The sequence below is a fragment of the Typopeltis vanoorti genome, chromosome 16 (genome assembly GCF_054136105.1).
Source record: "Typopeltis vanoorti isolate ZY-2024b chromosome 16, IOZ_Tvanoo_1.0, whole genome shotgun sequence".
NCBI lineage: Eukaryota > Metazoa > Arthropoda > Arachnida > Uropygi > Thelyphonidae > Typopeltis > Typopeltis vanoorti.
The window spans coordinates 59,763,692-59,776,191 of NC_143564.1; the positions used below are offsets into that span (position 1 = coordinate 59,763,692).

Consider the following 12,500-nt stretch of genomic DNA (forward strand, 5'->3'; position numbering starts at 1 on the left):
TGGCATCTCCATGCTTCTGTAAACTATTAAAACACATGTAACAACTGTTTAACATTCTTTGGAATTCAACTTCAAACTCACAGAACAAATTTTTCTTTCTCTTCATTTCTTGTGTTCCACTAGGAATAAAACTTGGATCAGATTGTGATATGAATTACTAAGAGGAGCTGCCACTTTATCATTATCTGGAAGAACAACTGGTCAAGAAAAGATCCACACTGTCAGGTGAGTGGAGAAGATTATTCAGGAACCTTGGTTAGAAGATGAATCGTTTGCTTTAGGTCATTGCATAGCAGACATCCCCATTTCCATTCCAACTTGGTCAGCGGAGTTGGAAAAAAGGAAACAAGTCGAATAATATAAATAGGATAAGAGAGAAACGAGCTAGAAAAAAGTAAATTATAGTATAATGTTAAAAGCCCTCATGTTAATTAGAGGAGAAACACACATATAAGGATAATAATTAACTAACTTTATTTAATGATTACATTATATGACCAATAGTCCACACTGCTAACCTAGTGGCTGTACACTTCACAACCATATGCCTGGGGAAGGAATGTCCTAGGTTCGATTCCTGTCGGTGATGTAAGGAGCTGAAGGATCTTCCTCAGCCATAGCCAAGTTAGCCGGTCTTGGTCGTGGAATAGGGTTTTTTCCCCTGTTTATCCTGAGATTTTTCATCTCGCAAAGAAGGTAAACCGGCCTTGAGAACTCAACACTACTGACATAGGATACACCAGGGCATATGGCTGACCACTTTATCCTGTGAACACTTTGAGGTCCAATGATTAATAAACCCTCGACAAAAGGGGAAAAAAGAAGACGAGATGAGATTATATGATCAATATTTTGCTTGGTCACTGTGTACATCGTTGTGGCAAAATATGGCCACAAAGATGTACAAATATTTCGTCACAAAGATGTACAAATATTTCGCCACATTCTGTCCAAGTCAAAATATTGATTTTATAATAATTGAATAAAGTTAATTATTATCCTCAGATGTGTGTTTCTCCTGTAAACAAGATGACGACAATTAACTTCAAATCATCCACACCAGAATAGCATCCATACTACTTAAAAGTTGTTTGAATTATTGATTTGAGAGTGGAGATTGAAATAAAACAGTTGATCGAAGACCAGAGTCTGTATGAATCAGCTAAGAAAATTTAGGGAAGAATATTAAGGTATCAATGGCAAAATCATGTTAAAAATTTAAGATATTAGAAAGGATGTTGATAATAATGATATTTAAGAATGTGTAATCTTTAATATTAAGAATATTAAAGAATATGAGATGTTAATGTCAGCTCTTTGCTTTATGCGGACGATGTTATACTTTTAAATAAATCCGCTACAAGTTTGCAAGATTCCCTGACTAAATCGAATAACTGTTGTAATAGATATGGTATGAAGGTCAGCATTAAAAAAGTCAAAGACAATGAAAATAGGTAGAATTGTTGAAAATGTCAACTGTGCTGTGAACAGGGAACCTGTGGAACAAGTAAAACATTTCAGCTACTTAGGTACGATTTTTACTGAAGATGGTAAATTAAATATAGAAATAGACAACAGAATCACCAAAGCTGGTATGGTAGGCAGTCAATTGAATAAATTCATATGGAATAAGAGAGAAATTAGTCGGAACACTAAAATAGCTGTATACAAGACAGTGTTCAAACCAGTTTTAGCTTATGGATCTGAGAGCTGGGTCAGAAGTAAAACACTTGACCAAAGACTAGAGACCACAGATATGAGAGTCCTGAGAAAGGTTATAGGCGTGAGCAGATGGCATCAGTGGCAGTATCATATTAAAAACGAGGATATTAGGAAAGAACTTGACATTGTCAGCATCTAGGAATGCGTTAGCAGAGCTAATCTCAGGTGGTGTGGTCACTTAAACAGAATGGGCGAGGAAAGATTAGCAAAACAAGTGTTCTCTGCCAGGTTGGCAGGAAAACGACCCAGAGGAAGATCAAGATATAGGTGGATTGATACGTTACAAAGTGCCTTAGACGATAGAAATATAAGATCTGATAATGTTTGAGTCTTGACAAGTAACAGACTGATTCGGAGAAAAATTGTAGATAGGAAGTTAGTAATGATGTAAATTTTTCATGTAGTACTATCATATCCTGTACACCCCTTGAGGGTACATGTCAGGAATTTGATGATGATGATAAAGAATGTGTAAGCAGTCTTATCTGATGTGGAATGATAACCCGAAGTGAATCAGAGGAAAGATTATAAGAGCAAGTGTTTGATACTGGGATGGTAAGACTGAGATTTAAGTAGCTTGATGTTAGTACCTTAGGAAACCAAAACGTAAGATCTTGACATTGTTGCAGTTCTGACAAAGAACAGCACATTTAGAAGAAAATTGTTGATAGGAAGCTAGTAATAATATAAATTTATGTGGTACTCTTTTGGTATCTCACATTATTCTTTCTTTCTTTCTTTATTATTATTATTATTATATAGCCAACATCAAGCCACCTAAAATCCCAGTCTTCCTCTGGGTTTTTTCCCTTTCCATTCTACCAACTTCTTTTACAAACTTCAAAGACTCATTGTTGTCCCACTAACCATTATTCACACCATCCTTTTATTCATCTTTACACAGTGATCTGCATTCATTATGGCAAAATTATAAATTACTAAATGACTTAATAATTACTTAATAATTACTAAATGTTTCAACATTCATATTAAGGTCAACACCTGAAGTAATGTGTATGAGTGATGTATATTATATATATCTATATATACATACATATATAGATGGAAATGGCACAAAAAAAAAAGTACTGTTTTTTTTTTTTTATTTGCACCATACTGTATTAAACTGTCTTCTAAAACTAGTAGATAATATGATGGAAATTATTCTCAAGCTACCTGTAAAAAATGTAACTCTAGCTTTGAGGTACTTTTTTTTTCTACCCGAGCTCAGTCAAATAAGGACAGCAATTGACCAAATTCATAATATTTTGTTGTACTGCATGTACAACATGTACTGCATGTAGCTTGTTAGATCATCATCAATTTCCTAATATGCACTCTCAAGGAGTGTTAAATTGTGTGCATATATATGCTGTATGGGCAGGGCTCAATGAATACCTTCACCCACCTGTCTAAACAATATTTTTAACTTCAAGAAAAGCAAAGAAGAATATATCATATCATATAAATAAAGGCCCATTTTAGTAACAAAAATTAATACAATAAATTATATGTCCATAAAATTAATGCTGTTTTTAATGTTCTGTCTATTATTATTATTTGTTCATTTTTTCTTTGCAGAATGGTTTGCAAACAAAGGAAATCTCCAGCCATGATACAGCATCACTAATCATTTTATGGAATTCCTATCAACTTATTGGAACATATCATTAAAAATTGTGTGTTTGAGCATGTGGGGAAGGTCTTGGCGAAGTATATATTTTTTGCCGAGGGTTTTAAATATTTTTTTAAGCCCTACGTGACTGTCTGTCTGTGTGTGCTAGATGATGATGACCTTAGCAAACAAGTATTTAGACTTTAGTGCCAGCTTATATTCATGTTACACTTTAAGGGAATTGTTACAGCACAAAGAGAAATAATTAAGCAACGGATTTAATCATTTCAATATTTCATCTCAGTCACAGAGAAATCTTCAGGAATACAATGTTAAAATTGTAATAACACATGCAAAAACACACAAGAAACAATAAGTGGAAGAAATAAGATTAGAATAAATTAAGACTACAAATTCCTATGAATTTGTAGTCTTAATTTATGAGGTTCTATGAGAGGCCCCCTCTAAGGGGGGGCTGTTGATTAGCTTTGATGTCGGGTGGGAGGCCTATGGAAAGAGAATTAAAGAGGCCTATTCTCTTAGGCCTCTAAAAGGCATAAGAGAATAGGCTTAGTAAACTCTTGGCCACAGTAAACTGCTAGTCATTTACCCATCCCATACTCCCAATCTGTTGAAATCATCCTGCAGGATCCACATCATCTTCATATACTATCGCCATTCCTGGTTTTGCATTGTCAGCAAACAACTGAATATTTCCTGTCAAATCATTTCCTATATCATTGATATATAAATGAAAGAATGAGGGTCAGATACTGAGCACCACTAGTCATCTGCCTTCTCCTGGACTCAACTCCTCAATAAACCACTCTTTGATATCTGTCCATCTGCCACCCTCTAATTGAAATCACCAGATTCATATCCCTCCCTGTTTGTTCCAATTTATGCAACAGAGTTCTATGTGGAATGACTTCTTTGGAACAGAGTTTTTTGGAAATCCAGCAGTATCACTGAGTAGCCATTTTCTTTATCCAATTCCATTGTTACTTTATTATAAAAAATAAGCAAATTACTAAGGTAAGACCTATTCTTCACAAAACCATGTTGCCCCTTATAAAGTATCAGATTCAGATCTTCTCAGTCCTGAATTCTGTCTTTTACCAATTTCTCCAATACTGTAAACTCCATTTCTGTGATCCTGATTGTCCTGTAATTTGCACTTCTCTCTTGGGGCCACTTTTATGCAGTCAGACTATTTACCTTCTTTTTACACCATTGCACATTCCAAGGTTTAAATTAAACAGTTAGGTCAGGAGCGCTGATAATTTCCCTGCACATTCTATGCACAGGCTGATATGCTATCTAATCCCATCACCATGTTTGCATTGAGATTTTACCATATTCTAAACACCTCCAATTCTTCACTCATTATTCTCCCATCAGTTAGCATCGCATCTGGCATTGCAATATTACCCCATAGATGTATGTCCTAGCAAAATGATCACTCAGTAACTGAACTATTTGGTTTGCTTGTGTTACCAACCTAACATCAGCACTTTTTAAAGTCATTCTTCCATAGTCATTCCTGTTTTTATTTTCCAGATAGCAGACCAGCTCTTTAAGATTTCTTTTAGCTAGCCTTCTATCATTATTAGCTTTGGCATTCCTTACCATACAGGTCACCCTTCTAACCTGTGTCTTGTACTGCTCAGTGGCAGGCTGATCACCATTTTTTTTGTTTCCTCCACAACTTTTCTTTGACTACAGCTCCTATTCCTCCATCTAACTCCTACCTGATTTATCCTTCTAACTCTGGGTTTACAGTCTGATACTGCTTTCTTCAACCACCCCTTGATCACTTCCCATGCACTACCAACATCTCTCCCCTCCAATTTCTTATGTCATGACACTACTGAAAGATGACTCCTCAGCTTGTTATAATCACCTGCTTTGGAATTTCACATATATCTCTCTACTTATCAGAAAATTCTGCATGTCTTTCAGTCTTCCAACTCAAGACTACAAGATCTCTTTCTCCAAGCAGAGATAGCATCTCTAGATGTTGGTAGCTGCTCATAAGACTAAACAGCAACCACAGCAGTATAGATTTACACTGGTGTAAAGAACCTCATTCCTGGGCTTTTGATTATTGGAAGACCATGATATGCAGTAAAAAAGTTATGGTCATCAAATCCTCCTTATGCACCAGGTGTTATGATAATACCAAATGAAAACTATTACTAACTGCCTATTAACAGGCTTCCTCCAAAATAGTCTGTTATATGTCAGAAGCCCACTGTTGTCATATCTAATGTTTTAATCTTCTGAAGAACTTCTAACAGAATCGTTCCACCTAGATCTTTTCTTTCTCTGCAATAAAAAGACTAAAAATAGGCAAATTGACAGGAACATTGCATCTTGAATGGTAATTCTACAGAATGAGTTATAACATTTCCGCTACCAATGCACAATTTTTTAGTCAAGATGGCAAAATAATATGGAAATGGACAACAACCTTTTTTTCTTCCATCAGCCTTTCTTTGCTGATCTTTCTTCTCCTATTCTGTTTGTGACCATAACCTTAGATTAGCTCCACTCACATATTCCTGAATGCCAACTTCGATAAGTTCCTTTCATATATATGTCTTTAGGCTTAGGTGCTGGTTTCTACTAATTAAAATTTAATGGAATGAATACAGCACAAAGAAATAACTAAACAGCAGGTTTAACCATTCCATTATTTCGTCTTTTCAGAAATACAATATTAAAATTGAAAATAACCCACACAAAACAATAAGTTGAATAAACTTTTATACCACCTCCATGTTTGAGCATTTCTGATCGAACATCATGTACTTAATTTTTAATGTAATTCTGCTATAGGTGCTGTCAGTTTACTCCCTTAATTTTTTTTTCAGAATTCTCACATGTGTAGTCTCCAGTCCTTGATCAGCTGTGTTATTTCTTACCCTGCACTTAGATCCATAAGTTAATGTTGGTTCACACAGTCTTATATATAGTTAATTTATTGTTTTGACAGATTTCTCTCCTTACAAATTTATTCACTTAACTCTTCACCATACCAACTTTCTTTATTATGTTGTCCATTTCCATATTTATTTTGCCATCTTGAATAAAAAATTATGCCATAGTAGTGGAAATGTTATAACTCATTCTGTAGATTTACCATTCAAAATGCAATATTCCTGTCAGTTTGCATATTTTTAGTCTTTTTATTGCTGATTTTCTTACCAAACTTGTTACAGTATTTATTGAATTTAGTGATAAGCAATCCTTCAGACTTATATTAGATTTTTATAGAAGTGTAATCTGCATAAAGTGAAGAGCTGTGATTAACATCTCCAGTTTGATACCAGGCTAAATGCTACTTTTCTTCACAATGTGGTCTATACAGATGCTGAATATTAGTAGAGATAGTATACATTCTTGTCTTACATGTGACTTTGCATCTTCCTGTACTTCCTTTAATTCTGTCTACTGATTTACTACTTATAGACTGGATATTTCTCCATATAACGGTCTATTTAAACCATATAATTATCTTATGATTATATCATTTAGAATAGCTGTTTTTATTTTATTCCTTTTCCAGATCTATGAAACTTAAAAACAAATCCTTCTTATATTTCAATGATTTCTCAACTATGTCTTAAGCCTAAGATCTGATCTTAACAAGTCCTACTTTGTCTGAAACCCTATTGTTCTTCAAGTTTCTTTTCCATGGTTTTCTTAGCCTCTTCTCATTTTAGCGTACATACATCAACCCTAGAACATCTAGTAGGGAAATTTGTAATTTTCATATTCAGGTTTATGCTATTTTATATCACAGTCATTACTACTAATTATTATTCTTTATTATCGTTACATTTTTCTCCCTTTTTGGATCACGTTATATCATCTTATCTCAGATTGGCAAACATTTTCTTGACAATCCTTTGCTTAAAAAATCCTTTCATGTTTTAGTGCAGTATGACCTAGGCTGTCCTTGCACCATTAAACCCAAAATCAACCAAGTCAGAAAGGTCGAAAGTATGGTCAGAACACAAGGGCATCCACATACTGCTGAAGCACCTGAAACATAGGTTGCTCTAAAATATAGTGCTCTCTCTCTCTCTCAGTAGTTATTTCAGAATAGTGTATTTTATGTTCATGTTAAACATAAGAAATATGGGAAGCATACTCAAAATCAAATTTTATTTACAATTCACAGAATGCCTATTATAGATGTGTGTTGGTCATTTCTATAAAATAACTTATCAGTGACTTTATTTATTTATTTATGCCAACGTTGAAAAACAAGCATATTGCTCACAATCTTTGAGAAAATTGGTTGTGTTCATTTAGAAGTTTCTTATTGAAACTATTTGTAAAACTGTTTTCAAGAACTGCAGCCATCATAAGGATCATTTATAAATTAAATATTATTCATAGTGCAAATGATTCGAAGGTCTTTAAAAAAAAAAAAAAAAAAAAAAAAAGTCAGCAGCAAATTTCATTTTTTATTTTTTATTTTTCAATTCAGTACCAAGACTGAATATATTTATTTCTTTCAGTTTATGCTTTAAGGGGATGAAATCTATTAATCAGTTGTTTCTCTGTGTGTGTGTGTGTGTGTGTGTGTGTGTGTGTGTGTGTGTGTGTGTGTGTGTGTGTGTGTGTGTGTGTGTGTAAAAGAGGAAACTCTAATTTCCCCACAAAAAAGTCTGATTTATTTACTTCTGAATTTGGATATAAGATTCAGGAATCATTCATTTATTAGTCTTTGTGAAAAATAGATACTCTTGTAAAATCCTATTTGTCCTGAGATTTGATTGGATTACCAGCTAGAGTGAAAACTGTTATTGTGCTGTCTCTCACTCAGATCTGAGGATGATGTAAGTTAAGATCCAAGTTAAGGCAGGATCAGACCTTATATATATATATATATATATATAGAGAGAGAGAGAGAGAGAGAGAGAGAGTTAAACAAACCCCAAGATATGTAAATCCGTACTTACGTAAGAAATTCGCTCAGCTCTACATGTTGCATCATCCTTGTTCTGCATGTCTCTTGCTGTGAACACACTTATAATACATTGTGCTTATTTTCAAGTTTTTTTTTTTTTTTTTTTGGTGTTTTTCCTAAATGTTATTCATAATGTCTGGTGGTAAACATGCCCTTGAATCAAAACGTGAACCATCTTGCAAACATATTGCAATCAATCTAGACATGAAATTACAGATAAAGAAATATGGAGGTGGACAAAGCCTATCAGGTATGGCATGTGAACTCAGTCTTGCAGTGTTGACAGTAAATAATCATGTATAAAAGATCATGTTCAAGGAACAGCCACATGAATGCAACCATAAAAACAAAAAAACGTGATGGCACACCGATGTAGATGGAAAAATTGCTTATGATATGGAATGAAGACCAGATCCAAAAACATGTTCCTTTGAGCCTTATGACAATACAGGCTAAGGCAAGAAGTTTATTTGAGGACCATAAGGGAAATCCTGAAGTTCTTCACTGCAAGTAATAGTTTGTTTGCATGTTTTAAAAATCGTGTTGGCTTTCAAATGGTTAAATTGTAAACATATTTGGTGTTTTCGGTGTTTAAAAATTGTCCAACTGTATATAGTATGAAATGTATGTACCTTTTATGTATACAGGATGTTTATAATTTTTTATATTTAAAAAATTAATATTAACTGTTATATATTAATATGAAATATTAAATTTTATTATTTCTCTATTGCATTACATGTGTATTTTTTGCATATGGGTTTGACACGACAAAGTCTATTGTGAAAAATCAGGGGAAGAGAAGGGGAAATCCGACTTGCGTAAGGAGTTGCAGAACATCTACTTTCATATGTCGAGGAGTGTCTGTGTATGTAAAACAGAACACTGAAGCTCTTAACTAATCATTTCATTTTGAATATCTTTGTTAGATGGATTGCTTCAATCTTCCTTGGGGGGGGGGGGGGGGAGTATTAGACAATTGAGTGAACAACTTGGATTTTGTTTGGCAGTATGTTTGCAGTTGCTACACAGTCTAAAAGGAATGTTGCTATGTAGTCTTATATTGCTTTATATGAAACGTTTTTGAGAGTAAAAGTTTTATTAAATCAGTTTGTTTTGGATCGAATATACAGATTTTGCTTACTGTTAAGAGTCATTTTTTAAAAAGTAATACTTTTTTAAAAGAGAACAGTCTTTTGTAAAGAATAGAAAATTTGACTACTGTCTGCAGATTTGGTCTCCTGAGTCCCAAAAGTTTAAAGCAGCTGTGGAAAGGCTGCAAAGGTGAGTTACAAAGATGATATCGGTGTTATGGGAAGTAACAAGGATAGAATGAGAGTATGTGGACTGCAGACACTGGTAGACAGAAGATAGAGAGGTGATATGATAGAGGTCTATAAACTTTGGAGATAGTGTTTATAGGATACCAGTTGATAAAATTTTTCATTATATATGAGCCAGGAAGAGGTCAAGGGACATCCATGAAAGTTAACTTTGTGTGCAGAGTTAACAAAGGAGTAAGAGCTAGATAAAATTAACAAAGGAGTAAGAGCTAGATTTTTTTCTCATGGAGCCGTGAGTGAGTGGAACAGTTTGCCTTTTGAAATAGTGAGTGATTCTAGCATGAATGAGTTTAAGAAAAGGTATGACAGCTAGTGTAGGTGATGTATGGCCTCCCTCAGTGAGTCCTTGATTCCTTGGAGGTCTGATAATAATAAGATACAAAGCATATAGTTAACAAATTGTTTTTCACTCACTCGTATAACTCGCATTCACGTAATAACCCTGTGCCAGAAAGTTTTGATTCTGTTTAGAAAAAAAGATTTAAAGATAGATATTTTTTGTAGAATCAAGTGAAAGTAAATTTGTGACTAAAAATATGTCCATATTTCATCTTAGTTGTAGAATATAATCAATATTTCTTCGTGTACCAAAAAAACTATCCCTCTTTCCTCCTCACAGTGGCTGATTAATTTCCCCCTAATAGTTGAAATATTTTCTGGTCTGAAATATTTTTAGCTTAAAGCACTTATCAAGTATGAAAACTTTTTTTATAATAATAAAAAGGAATTAAAAAAAAAACAGTATCTTTGCAGTTATAGACACATTGTTTTTTTTTTCTGTTGTTTTATTTCTTTTTTTATTTTTTATTTTTATTTTCTGTTTATGAAAAATTTTTAATTTTCAGCTCTGCTGCTGAAATCTCTAATTGTTAATTTATTAGATTTATGAATGCCCAACAATGAGATAAGCATACCTCATGCAAAATTGCATTTTGCATAAGTATGCATCATGTTAACTAATAATGCAGTGAAAAACAATTGATTTCATGATTAGTTTAACATCCTTAATATATTTATTAAAATTCAGATATGATAAAAAGAATGACTGTGTATAGAAAGTTCTTTTAATAACTATAATTTTACAGTATTATACATACATGATTATAATCATCCACTAAATTTTGTTTAAAAAGAAAAATTGCAGTCTGATTTTTATAGGGTGGACCAAGCCCTAGATCCTGTCACAAAATGTGCCTTGATCCTGAAAGGAAAAAGATTTTCACATTAGGAAGGTATCTTGATTCTTCTATGCGTTCCATGGAAAATCTTAAGGTTTGTGTTCATTTTATAAAAAATATCTTAAAATATAAATTTATGACAATTTGATGCACTTTACATTTTTTGTGAGGCTACTAAAATAAAATTTCCTGATGCATATTCATAATTTAAAGCAACATTATGGTTAGGTTCCGTATATTCAAAACTTCCAAACTCTTGTGAATCTTACCTTAACTATAAGGGCTCAGACTTCCATATTTGACATACTGCTTTTTTTGCTTGTCATATTTTGTTTTCTTTCCTTACTAAGAAATAATGAATTTTGATCTGTGTTGTGACTGAGACAAGCTGACATAATGAGGAATACTATGGATTCCTTTAAAAATTATTTTTTTATTTATAGTATTTTCACTCAACTTGTCATGATTACCTTCATTATGATTTGTAAGATGAGATAGTGGCATATATACTTAATATATTAACATTATGGTCTTATAGAATTATGAGTGATAATACAGAGGCACAGTTTAATTATAACTAAAGTTCTAGTGAACTTTGCTAAAGGTATACATAAAGAAATTGTTTTTAAAACTACAGTAGGCCCCTGATTTAACCAACTAATTGGGGGGAAGGGGTGTCTGCTATCGCCATTTAAATCGAATGTATTTTAAAAAACATATATTAATAATGAACTTACAATGTACAGGATGTATTAAAATGTTATTGTAATGTATAAGCATGAATAAAATGCTATAATGTACATTGAGTAATTTATATATGTCACTAAAAACTTATTAAACATTTTTAACAACTGTTAAAAATAAATTTACGACAGGAACTAAAATTTATTCTTAAACACATCAAAAACTATAATATTAATTAAAAGAATCACAATTTTCCAAGTCAGAAATACAACTGTCATATAACAGGAAAGGTATTAATTCCTTGCTGGTAGCAGATTATGATGAAACAGGTCCACTTGATGAAGTGGTCTTGAAGAAATTATCAAGCTTCAGTTGCCTTTCACCTTGGTACTACTTCCTTATTGCTTCCTTATTCTCTAAAATGTTCATAATAAGGAAACAAATCAGGGTTTGATGATGATTCAATATAATGTATGATGTCATCCATATGTTGCTTATAACAGACAATTTAGAATGAGGTGCAACTGATTCTTCATCATCATCCTCTTGTTCTCCATGAAGAATATTTTCCACAATCTTCACCTCAGAAAAAACTTAATAGCCCTGATCACTTTCATCATTTTCGAGCAGCCAATTCCACATCATTCTCAGTTGCATTTTTGTTGCTGGTCCTCAGAAGAGTGTCTTAAAAATTAGATGTAAATGCTCCCTCATATTCAAGATAGCAGATTTGATGTTGTATGCACATACTGCTAATTGCTCTCCCTCTATTAACCCTCACCTAAATGATATATAATACCATAAAGCCCAACACCAGATGCATGATAAGATAATACTGATTCATCGATCCAACCACTTAGTGTGCTCTATTCATGAATTTTAAAAAAAAAGTTCTGAATTTTTCCTTTAGAACAGAAATTTTTTATCCATTAGATCTGAAGTCTTTTAAATCGAGAGCCTACCATAATTAATAT

At 33.0% G+C, this 12,500-nt stretch overlaps 1 protein-coding gene across 1 annotated transcript in view; it reads left to right on the plus strand.

Moving 5' to 3' along the window:
* muskelin (muskelin 1) overlaps window positions 1-12,500 on the plus strand; it is a 411,065-nt gene that overhangs the window by 180,856 nt on the left and 217,709 nt on the right. Inside the window, exon 11 of the mRNA XM_090406668.1 lies at window positions 10,823-10,936. Coding sequence (XP_090262794.1) covers window positions 10,823-10,936 — 114 coding nt within the window. The remainder of the gene's footprint in view (window positions 1-10,822; window positions 10,937-12,500) is intronic.